The sequence below is a fragment of the Akebia trifoliata genome, chromosome 1 (genome assembly GCF_017979445.1).
Source record: "Akebia trifoliata isolate Shusen 1 chromosome 1, ASM1797944v1, whole genome shotgun sequence".
NCBI lineage: Eukaryota > Viridiplantae > Streptophyta > Magnoliopsida > Ranunculales > Lardizabalaceae > Akebia > Akebia trifoliata.
Genome location: NC_141375.1, coordinates 25911783 through 25924569, shown reverse-complemented (window position 1 = coordinate 25924569; position 12787 = coordinate 25911783). Strand labels below are relative to the sequence as shown.

The following is a 12787-nucleotide window of genomic DNA, read 5'->3' as shown; positions in this document are numbered from 1 at the left end:
AACCGCATTTCAATAATTTTATTTGAAATAACCTTGAACGTTTTGACATTATCTGACTCGATCAATTCAAATTAAATAATTTGTTCGGATTGAATCCAAATATGGATTTAATGAAAGTAAAATGGTTCAAATATAATTTTAGCTATTAGAATCCAAGTCGGATCCGGATTCCAATAGAACCTGACCAAATTTTAGGTGTGGTCTGTATTTAGATATACACACATTTTCACAAATAATGCCAATGTTTCTTCACAATAATCATGATAGACAAAGTACCAATTCAAATTGAATAGATTCAAAATTATGTTACTGCATGAATTGGAATTATAAATTATCCCGTCCATTAAATAATATTCAAGTACTTGAAAAGTGTGTTTTAAACTGTCAAGTAGCAAATATTTATTTATCAAGATATGATTATGAATTATTAAATGGTAAAATGAGTAAAACTTCGTAATTTTAGGAACAATCCCTAAAAGACCCAACGAAATCCTAATTGGAAGTAGGGAATCCCAAATAAAAAATTCAGATATGGATGTACATATATCTGACCCGTTTTAAGCCCTAGGTTAAAACTTAAATTTGGAGATAAAAAATGGTAGAATTGTAATTTTTAATGCTCTTATTAGTTATGAGTATTTCTTTTCTCTCAATTTTTCTCTGATTTGGAGGAAAAACTAGCCCATTTTTCTCTTCATTATTTTTCTTCTCCTCTCACTTAACAATCCAAACAAAAGAAATAGAGAGAAACTCACTTTTTTTCTTTCTTTTCTCTCCATTTGTCTCAATCCAAATACATCGTTAGTAAATTTTTTATTTCTTAATAGTCCCTCATTATTGACGAACTCACTATAGACACGCCAATTTGAACAGCCTCACTTGAAAAAAGCTCAAAAAGATATATTTTTATATAAAAAATCGTCAACATGCATAAGGGCCTAAATCTTCAAAATTCGACATTTTTGTTCAAATCAAAGGCTCTAAGACTCTCAATAATCCTACGGACCCACAATAAGGCTTACTAAACCTCATCATTTCTCAATCTATCACTATTCTAACCGTCTCCTAAAAAGTCAACAAAAACCTTAAATCCATCAAACTCAAACCCAATTCTTATCTTGATCTCACCTTCATTCAAATTTAAATCCCTACCCAAGCCCAATTCCCAAATAAATAAAACTCAAGCCTAAAGATATTTTTCCAACACATTCCTTAAATTACTCCACCACCCTATCCTACTCTACTCCCTACCCCCTATCATATCTCTTAAATCACTCTACCACCCTATCATACTATATTCTTATTTTATCCTACTCTACTCCCTACTCCTATTATATCCCTTAAATCACTTCATCGCTTTATCATAATTTATTCCTTACTATATACCTAACCTATCTTTTACATGTCATTTTTACAACTAACCTCCCAAAATCTTAAGATAAATTTCATTTTTACCTTAATACAATTTAAAAATTCAAAAAAATGTCATTTTCATTTATTTTTAGAGTTAAATCATTTTACCTTCACAAAATCATCCCCCAACTCTATATAATCTCACTCTTCTCACAAATCTAAAAACATGCTCGCAAACCCCTAAGAAAAATTTAAAAATTTTATTTAATCCCTACTCAATTTTCTCTATCTTTTTTTCTTTAAAAGTCTAACAAAAATATATCATCAAGAATAATTCCACCAAGAATTTAAGAAGGAAGAATACAAGCTTCAAGGTAGTGTGTAGTAGGACCATATAATTCCCCCTCTCTCTCCCATCTTCATTTCCTTCTCCTATTTTTCCTCTTTACTTTTTTTTTTAAGGTTTTGGAAATTCATTTTCAGTAAAAAGATAAATATTGTAGGCCTAAACACAATGGGGTCTCTCTCATAATGAGGCAACCCCTATGATTTAGGTTCAAAATAAAATCCCTCTAAGTTGAGGGTACAAATTTTCATATCTACCAATTTTCTCTCTTAAAATTTATAAAAATGAAAAATGATTATTTTACAGTACAAAAATCACTACAAACAAAAATGAAATTTTGAAACTATTTTATGGGTGCTCATTCACATCCTTTTCTAAAAAAAGAATAATGACGACTTCATATCCAAGTAGTAGAGATCTTCGAAAACAAAAATCCCATGTCTACACTCACCACTTTTTATTTATTTTCTAACATGATGCTTTTTTGTTTAGTATCGACTTCATAATTTTTACTGTTAAGTTCACCACTTTTTATTTATTGTCGAACTCGATGTTTTTTTATTTAGTGTCGAGTTCACAATTTTTACTGTCGATCTCACCCCTATTTATTGTTGAGTTTACCATTTTTTGTTTATTGTCGAACTTGACACTTTTTATTAACTATCGAATTAAAAAACATCTAGTTCACCACTTTTAAAATAAAAAGTGGTGAATTTGACATGGGTAAAACCACCCATATTCAATTTTCGAGTTTTTTCAACTAAAATACATGGAAAAATACTAAAAGCTTGAGATAACGACTTGTTTAGATGATTTCTACCAAAAAGAATCATTCTTGATCAATTTTCATCCAAAAACTAAGGAAAAAAAAGTGAAAAAATTAATTTTTTTATATACATCTTTAAAATGTTTGAAAAAACTCTTGAAAATGGCTTATTCTTCCTCTTTAAATTCTTTCTGGCGAAATGGAACCTTCGAAACTGATTGAGATACCAAAAATCCAAGTTGTTTGATGAAAATGATGACTTTGAAATGTTAGAGTATTCAATTGTGAGAAATGTAGGAGATGAGGTCCAATGACTGTTAAGAAAAGAAAAGTTTACCAAATGGATTATTAAGAGACCGCTCAAAACTTATGGACAATTTAAAAAAAAAGTCCCGTCACTAGGGTCCTTTAAGTAATTTTTCCTTAAAAGGGGGAAGGGGGAGAGGGGAGTGCGGAGGGCAGTTTAGTACCTATCCCTAGTAAAGTTAGAAGTAAATTTTTTTTACTACAATTATCTCTCTTTCTTAAAAATAATTTTCATTAGTCTTCAATTTGTCAACTTCTTCTTAGCTCCTTCAACTGTGTTGCTTCTTCCAAATGCATGTATTATAATTGCAAAACGGGGGGTTGAATAAAAAGTTATGACGAAAATTTTAAAAAGTTTAGAATTTAAATTTTATTTGTTATTTTTTATTATTATAAATCATTGAAATAAATCAAAAAATATATATTTAAATGTTTAAAAATTAAGAGTATAAAACTCTCCATTCGTGAATAAAAAGAGAAAAGTAGCTAGGAAACTTCAAAAATATTATAAAGGAGGTGGAGGCACCATCTAGATATAAAATTTTCACTAAATAGACTATCAAGCACTCAAAAATTAAACAAAACCCTATGCCACATGGTTTTAAAACTCTTTTTGACGTCTCATTTTGACCATGAAAGAGAATGAGTCGTCTCGGACGAGTTTTCCAATACATTTGAGTCATCTCATCCAAACGTTTGACTTGTCTATCAGTGTAGTTGGTGGACGATACAGAGACGTATCGGACTAGTCGTCTCGGTCTTGAACGATATTTAAAACTATGCTCTGACACAGTGCTTTTAATTAATTTCCCCCCTTTTCTAACCATGTTGTACACTCTTGTAGTTGTTTGGCCCACGATATTAAAGTTGAGTAAAGCATATCTGAAAAATGCTCGAAAGCAATAGCTATAATATTTCAATCATTTTGAATTTTATATCTGGGTCCACGAAATGCTGGCTCTCACTGATCAATAGGGTTCAATGGGCCGGGTAGTTCCCTGGCCATCATGGATCTAGTTTGGGTATCATTGTATGCTTGTTTAGTTATTGGGCCAGGCTTTATTTATTAGGCCGGGCTCAGCCTGATAAATTATGTTATAAATTTATAATCATATTAAAATTATATTTGAAATTAGGCCCAGTCTTTAAATAGACTCGAATTCTTGCAGACCGGGCTAGGCTCGGATTTAGAAGCCTCATTAGCACCGGGCCATTCATGGACCGACCCATCAACAATCAGAAGGATCAGAAGAAACAGAAAGTTGAATTCTAAGAACATTTTTGTCAATCATGGAATGTAGAATGTTTTATAACCAAAATCAGGATTGCAAACTTCATTTGCTTTTTCTCCAATAATAATACAATATTAAACTGACAAGATTATACAAGATCGTAACAAATGCAGATCCAGTCTACACTTGTCAGGTCCATGGTTGCCTAGATTCCTCTCGAGTAGGCGACGATCATCGGCTTAGAATAGTGTCAACATGTGCACTTACAGCGCAAATAAAAGAATTGTTAGACAACTACTAGCAGCAAGATTCAAGGGAGATGATCTGTGGCATACTGATATTATGCAGAACACAAGGATGCCCTTTGCTTCCTCAGTAACTGTGTTAGTTTCTTAATGAGGGGAGGGTTCGAACTCATGTAATCCTGGAATGACTCCCTCAAACTCTGCAGCACCTTCACGTGATCATCACCAGGACTGCCATTAAGCAATCTGGTAAACAGGTTCTTCCACAGATCAACATTCCAGTACCTGAGTCATTTGTTTAATCAGGATAGTGAGGATGTCAAGTTAAGACTGAGGAATCTGTAATTTGATTCTGTTTAAGCCCATGAGTAACAAACACCCCAACAAACTTATGTGCACATTACTGAATGGGTATGAAAGATGAGCGAGCATTACCGTTTCAAAGATGACCTTGGCTGATAAAGATAAGTTCCATCCGAAGAGACCTTCTTTTCAATGGCCATGTATGATCCATGCAACATCATATGCACAATGACACATAGTCCGTAAGTGTCTACCTGGTCATAGCAAAAATGACATGAAGTCAACATAAATTTTTTTTGAAGCCATCAAACGTTGATTTTGTTTAAGAGCGAGATATTAGAGAATGTGGAGACTAGCCTGAAACGTCCATGGCCTATGCTCTTGCATCTCTATACAACGGAAGCCAGAAGTCCGACAATCACCCTTAAACACTGTGCCATCGGGAAAGAGGCCCAAGTCTATCCCCCTTCCCCAGTCTATTAGGCAAAGTCCCTGCATGATGATAATGGCATGTAAAAAATGTATAGCTTGAACTAGACATCAATCTTTGATGCAATAAGAACTTACCTGATCACGCCAAGGGCCAGTTCGGCCACGAAAACCATCCTCTGTGAGATCATCCCTGTCAAGGAATAGATGAGACCAGTCTGAATTCTCAACCAAAGAAAGTGCAGGATGAATAAGATACCATCTTCCGAAGTTGATAAAGTCTAATTGTTGACAGTACAAACCCTCAGTTTGAAACCCACCTTCACCAATTGACAACCAACAGGCTTTTGTACTCCCACCCTCCACCACAGACAAATGAAATAAAAGGGACTTAGAATATTTACTTTCCTATCCTGGTATTTTTATTCATTTCAAAACACTTGGTTTCACTTTTTTATTTTGTAATTTGAGTGTTTTACATGGGTATTATTCATAAATAAGAATTATTCAATTCTATCAAGATATCTTTGATGTCACTATTCAACTCGCTACCTCAATCATAAGATGTCACGTTGATATTGTGGGAGAAAATGATGGAGAAAAGGTTAACTCAATAAACAATTACCAAATAACCTTTTATGCCAAGACGGTCAACTAACAATGCTATATTCTTCTTAGACGATTAATGGAGTCCTAAAAGAGTATAGGAAGAGGAGGAGAGAGGGTCCAGATGTAATGGGCTTCAGAATTATGAGCCATATCCTTCTTTGAGTGCTTAAGGTCAAGGCCCCAGTCCTTACTTTTTCAGGCAGGCCAGGTTAGCAGAACGAAGACACCAAATGCCCTACCTAAGGAGTAATAAATGCAAAATATTTACGTAACATAATGTTCTACAGATCATTAACGAAGGTAAAAAAGCTTACCTAGCATAGCGAATAAGAAAATTATCAGGTTTGAAATCACCATGAATGATGCCAACATGGTGCAAAGTCTCCAGCATGTAGAGCAACTCTATGGTGTAATAAATGCATAGCACTTCTTCCATGTTCTGTCCAATAACCACATATGAATTTATAGCATCCTGCACAAAGAAATTGAGTGAAGATAAATCATCAATTAATGTAAATCATGAAGTTAGAAACAGATATAAAATATGATTACACCCACCTGAAGTGTTCCATGAGCTAAATAATCACAAACTAGTATGCTATAGTCGGAATATATATGAACTTTATGGGCAAATGCAAAGCTTGATCTCTGTAAAAAAAGAAATAAAAAATAAGAATATTTTATTCAATATCCCAACCCCCATTAATATGAAAGATCCAGGGAATGGCATACTTCCTCATTGGAAATGCGCTTATCCAGTTGGCGGTAAATGTAGAATTCCCAAGGGAAAGCAGGCGTTTGTATCTGCAGAGAGTTTCTAAGACAATGACAACCCATTGTTCCAAGTCATGGTAAAAAAGAATACAGCAATCAAATTCACCTTTAGAGCAACAACATCATCAGGGTTACTGTTCACGCATGCTTTGAATACTTGAGCAAATCCACCCTGACCTGAGCAGCCTTTGATCTGGTATTTTTTTCCCCCTTCAGATAACACAATAATGAGGCTTACAATTACACAAAGTTGAACTCCCAGCAAGTAACTGCAAATATATTTGCTTCCACTAGAGATTTTAAAATTCATAAATCACAAGTTCTTAGCAGCAAAAATATTACTTAGATATGAGAATTCACCATAATGTACTGGTACATGCTGGATGACATTAACAAACACAAAATAGAAACCAATACATGGCCAATCATACAGGAAACTAGTAGTGTACTCTATTATTATTATTCTCAATACAGGTAATTGTTTAATTGAATTAGTGGCAAATTCATACTCTAGGTGTGTTTCAAGATTTTTGGATGGGAGTTCTTTCCCCATCTTGCCATTTAGCTTCTTTTAGTCCCAGATGGGTAGTAGGGGTAGGACATTGAAGGAGAAGGCCAATTCCATGGTAGAGACATACCTATCTTTGATGTATAGAAACAGCACACATGTCATACCATGCCATGTCTAGCTAAGCTGGGTCTAATAGTTGTCTCATGTTTACAGTATGCAGCCATGCAGGTTCCACTCCTATATTTTGTTAAGTATGCTATTTTCCCTTTGATTGCTTTTTACTGTATTAGTTTATGAACAATTTATCTAAAGTTGTGAAGTGAGAGCTTGCTAGGTTGGGACTTGGGAAGGTTTGTGAGTGTGTGTTCAAAACCCACCTTCACCCACTAATCACAGATCACTAACCTTAAGGCTAGTGGGTGAGTGTGGGCGGGCGAAAAATCTTAAGGCCATCATATTCAACACAAGCCTCAATAAACAATTATTTTCTTTGCTCAATCAAAAAGTTTGTGTTCTTACAGCCTGCAGATTTGACAGCATCACCATATTTTCATGATTTATTTGTTGTCATTCTGTTTGTAGAAACACAAAGAGCTCTGTAGACAAGTTTACAATCTAACAAACAGGGATTTGATAAGAAACTATGAGCTATTGTCTTTTCGACTTTTAAAAACTATAGGACTAAAACCTGGCTTCTAAAAGACTAGATTTTTATAATGCAAATATGCTCAAATATGAGTATTGCTGTAGAAATGTCCAGTAGGGGTCCAATGGGAAAAATGTATGTGCATGCGCACACACACACATATGCATACACATACACAGAATGTTATCCAAACCCACATGCAAAACATTTACATGCACATACTATGAGCATAAACAGAGAGGAGGGGTGGAGAGAGAGAAAGAAAGAAAGGCTCTTAATTCACTACATTACAAATTTGTTTTCTGCAGGCATCATGGGCTACTCCTCAAACATGAAATTTATGCATGCTGGGCACACATACAAAAACTAAGAACAACATCATTCTATAAATGAAATCAAGTAACCAGTGAAACAAACTAGAAAACCAATAGTAGCTTTGAATATGATAAAGAATATCACCTATATCAATGATCTTATTCCTAGACGAATTTTGTAAAGAAGACAAGGGCACCTTTCCCGGATAATTTTTTGTAGTCATATTATATCCCTGAAAAAAAGCCAGATTAAAAAGGTAAAAAAAATAATTAGATTGCTGAAAGAGAAATCCAAACAGTAATAAACTAAGTTGTCTCACTTTGTACTTCGACATATGAGGATCAATCCTTCTTAATAGATCCTTAATGGTTGTGATTGACCATGGATTGATGCAAATCTTTTCATGCTTAAGAGATTCATTGTTGTCAATCTACAAAAAGAAAATGCAATGGTCAGTCTTGACACCTGCAACAGATATAAACATTTAAAAAAAAAAAAAAAAAAAAAACAATGGATTGTACGAAAAAAGGAAATTAATCACATCAAAATGAGGAAATGTTTATAGTAAACTACAATGGTTTAATAGTTGGTGTCTTAGCTGACAATCAAATTCAGTTGTATTTTAGCTATACTAATCATACAGGCTCATTCTGATGTTATTTCAAAATAGAATGCCCTTTATGAGTTACATAATCTAAGAAACCCCGCGAACCTCAGATAGACTTTTCCTTTATACTAGTCCAACAATGGAAGTGAATACATGATTTTATAGCCAATTTGATGTTACATATAAACTTATATTTCAATAAAACTTGTCTAGAGACATAATGTATCCACAACATGGCTAGTTATGCTTGTGGTTACTAATATGGGGACATTGGGATGAAATTTTAACCTTATTTGTACTGGCATCTATTGATGAGTTAGAAGCCAGTGCTTGGTTTGAAATAATGCTCAAAGGAAGAGAGTGATATGTTTGGCATTTGGCTTGAAAATGTGCCATGTAAAAAAAAAAATCTCGAGTGGGAGATACAGGGGCCTGGATAGTGGGAGAGATTGTTCCATGCCAGTCACTCTGATCAAATGTCTCTATCAAATACAGAAGTTGGACAAGTGAATGGTACAATAGTAGTGTAATAGTGTTACTCTACCCAAGCTAGGAACTAATAGGTTAATTAATCTTATATCGAACTTGAAGAATCATAAAAGGAAAATGCTTGATTAAGCTTTGATGCCCTAAAAAGCATTTAAAATACCAATTAGCGAAACCACATGGAGAAACATGGGGGATCTGTTGACAATATAATGAGTGTTTCAATTTACAATAAAATTGAAAATGATGATCTAGTGGATAATGATCAAGTACACTAAAGACGAAGCATGGTATTATGAGACTATGAAAAAGATTGAAAAAAAGAAAAAATTATAGGCTTTCGCAAGTTGGGGCATTAGATGTTCCATTTCTGTATCTCTATCCATAACTGTTTATGAGCATTAGATGATGTGAGACCTTTCATGTGTTTCATACAAGATTTGCAATAACAAACCAAAGTGGTTTCCCTACAAAATTTCAAGTTTAATAATAAGAAAGGAGACAACTGTACACCAACTATGCAACCAAAGGCTCCATAAAACTAAGGAAAACTACTGGCCTAACAAATGTGCCATAACTATGCACCCAAAAACTCTATAAAATTAACAGGGTTAACTACTTGCTTAAGGGCTTAGACCCATTTCTCACTTGGTTCGGTTGGTTTGACTCATTGCAAAACAACTTTGAGGTCGTGGGTTCATGTCCAGCTTACCCCCCCCCCCCAAAAAAAAAAAAATAATAATAATAATAATAATAATAAAAAAATAAAATAAAACAAAAACAAACTAACTAGCTTGAGCATAGCAACATTGTAATGCACCTTGAAATTCATTCTAACGAACTTCTATTTTACAATTCCACCTATACTTTGCAACCTGATCTGACATACTAAAAGAAAGCACCAGGTACATTAATGTGCCATCAAATATCCATGCGAACATCTATTTTTCACATTAAAAATTAAAGTGGCAATAAAATAGTTCTGGTTAAGTTAATAAACTACATGACCCCAAATTTGTGGAATAAGGCTTCAATGACAATTATGATGATTAAGCCAAGAAAAAATGCCTCAAAATTTATACAAACTTGAGGGCTTGATCTGTTGTAATGACTTTCTTCTGCAATAGATGATACTTAAGAATCAATATCGAAATTTTTGTTCTATATCGTCCCCAAACTTTCTATGTTTATTTACAGCTCAAAAAATATTTAGCAAAAATGGAATATATGCACCAAAAAAATGCTTAATGTTTCATCAGTCAATAACAGTGGAAATTAATCAAGGCTTTGAAAGAGCCAAAAGGGGAGAACAAGTAGCAATCTTTTACTTCACACAATTGAGAAATCGTCTTATTTCCCCCCAAAAGTAAATCAAGCATACCTTCTGAATCTGACTACTATTTACTATTTTGGACATTCGTTCGAGGAATTTGGCATGATTATCCTTCAATTCCTCAAGCGGCTCGGCATTCCTAATAAACAAGAATAACACAAAAATTGAAAAAAGGGCTTACACATACCAACAAGTGAGTAAATTGAGGAACAACAGAAGAACCTTGAAATGCCCATCCGATAAACAGAATCGGCTTCAAAAAATTTCCCTTTTGCTTCTAGAAAGATGGCATACGATGTGTACAATAGAGAATGAAGGAAACAAATTTTTCCTTCTTGCATTATTGTGAAAACCCTTTCGAAATCTTGAATCGAATCCGCCTGCAAAAATGTCAAACCAATTAACCTCACTGGAAACAGGGATCACGAACACGAATTGTGGAGAGATTTCATATAAATCTAAAAAAAAAAGTTTAAAAACGCTGAAAATTGAAAATTGAGGTAGAGGAATTACGTAGAGAATCCAGATCTTGAGGAATCTGAAGTCGTTACGGTAACGATCATCGTCTTTGAATTTCATAACGCAATCTTCAATAAGGTTGTCGAGATGTGATGTTGTGTCGGTACTTGACTTCAAATCATCAAGTGCCTTCTTGATCGAGCTGAAATGGAAAAAACAAGAACAAAAACAAAACAAAAAACAATGAATTTGAAGTAGAAGAAGAATGAGAGATCGAGAGAGAGAGAGAGAGAGAGGTACCAAAGCCATGGCAGGAGGGGGTCATCAACAGAGCTAGTATTCTTAGAAATGACCGCCATGTCCTTCTCTGCTTGAGAGAACGCTCTTTGGTTTTCCTTTTTTTCTACGAGACTGAAGGAGCGGGAAGAGGTAGTTGGGTTTTTTCGAATTACATATTGCGAAATGACCAAACTGGCCTTTTCATTAGATTCTAGGGCACACAGTGAATATTTGTATAAGGGTAGTGTTAAAGCACCCCAATTATTATAAAGACACTCCAGACCATTGCCAATTTTTTTTTGTCTTATATGCGTTAAAAGTTTAGGAGCTGATTTTTTGTGAAGATGATCAATTTGGTGAAGAGATCATCCTCACCAAAAATCAGCTCATTCTGAAACTTCTAATCCCATCAAAAGTTATTTATAAAAAAATGAATAATTTATAATTATTAAACTTGTTTTGATAGGGGTAGAAACTTTGGAATTGGCTAAATTTTTTCCCCTCACTATAGATATCATCCTAACAAATAGTTCATTCTAAATCTTTTAACTCATATGAGACAATAATTTGGCTATAATGTGGGGTGCCTTTATAATAATGGGGGTGCCTTTAACACTACCTTTTGAGTAATAAATCAAGTGATGACATACCCGCCCTGTCCCTACCCTCACTCTTCACCATGGTTTAAAAACTTGTTTTGATGCCATCAACGAGATCAACTCATCTCGGACGAGATTTTAAAAAATGCTTTAGAATTAGAATGAACCATGTCTTTGAGATGACTTATCAACTTGTCTCCTTGTGAATGATATTGAGACGACTTGTCTTCGTCTCGGACGAGATTTAAAGCCATACTTTTCACAAATTAAGAAAAAACGACCTAAAATTAATATTGCCTGCATCTTTAATGTTTATGGTCATGATCTTCTATGACTGAAATACCCTCATCTTCAACCTCTTTTGCTAAAAACTCTTTATTTCCTTGTTCCTGGCATAAAATGGGTTGGGCTGTATATGAATTGAAATTCTATAAGTCAAATTATTAGAGTAGATCTAAATCAAAATAACAGGTTGAATATGATTTAACATCCTTTGACTTGACTCAAATAAGTAACCATCCCTAGATCTATTTGTGGATCCAAATGATATATTGTTATGAAAATTATATTTATATATTTTTTAAATTATCTTTTTTTTTTTCCTTATAAAATAAAAGATTTATAATGATAAAATAGAATAATATATTAATTAGAAGGAAGTAAAACATGGGGAAAAAAAGTGCCAAACAATCCGAATTAAGCATTGTAGATTGGGCCATATTTGGTTTCAAATAAACACAATATGGCTTGGATATATGGTTTTACACAGAAAGATATGATTTTGATCCAAATTTTGTTCTATGTGTCCTGGAGTATTAGTGAGGGTTGGTAACAAGAATCTCCCCATTGTCTTTCTAAAAGAAAGATTGATGTCTCATTTTATATTGATATTCTAATACATAATGTGAAAAAAACTCAAATTTAATGGCATTAGACTATCAAATTTCATAAAATTCGACAAATCAGGGGGTCAAAATTTTTTATTATCAACTTTATTTTTTTTTTCGACAGGTCAAAACTGTCAAATTAATGAAAGATGAGAGAAATTTAACAGTTCTAAACCATCAAATTTGGGAACATCAAGAATTTTAAAGGTCTTAAACCGTCAAAATTCAATTTCTAAAATTCATAGGCCTTGATCAATCAAATTTTTTATTGAATTTTCTAATTTTCACATAGTGGTAGATGT

The 12787-nt window shown here is 33.6% G+C and overlaps 1 protein-coding gene across 1 annotated transcript; it reads right to left on the bottom strand.

Annotated features, from left to right (window-relative positions):
* Nucleotides 1-4014: 4014 nt before the first annotated feature.
* Nucleotides 4015-11163, bottom strand: LOC147411256 (protein kinase and Mad3-BUB1-I domain-containing protein). Its single transcript, XM_086446560.1, has 14 exons — nucleotides 11021-11163; nucleotides 10775-10922; nucleotides 10484-10641; nucleotides 10310-10400; nucleotides 8155-8265; nucleotides 7980-8067; nucleotides 6470-6573; nucleotides 6322-6393; nucleotides 6148-6237; nucleotides 5904-6061; nucleotides 5119-5173; nucleotides 4909-5043; nucleotides 4684-4805; nucleotides 4015-4533 (listed from the first exon to the last, which is right to left on the bottom strand). Exons 1-14 carry the CDS (start codon nucleotides 11077-11079, stop codon nucleotides 4344-4346), a joined length of 1581 nt encoding a protein of 526 aa, XP_086302686.1. The 5' UTR covers nucleotides 11080-11163; the 3' UTR covers nucleotides 4015-4343.
* Nucleotides 11164-12787: the final 1624 nt, after the last annotated feature.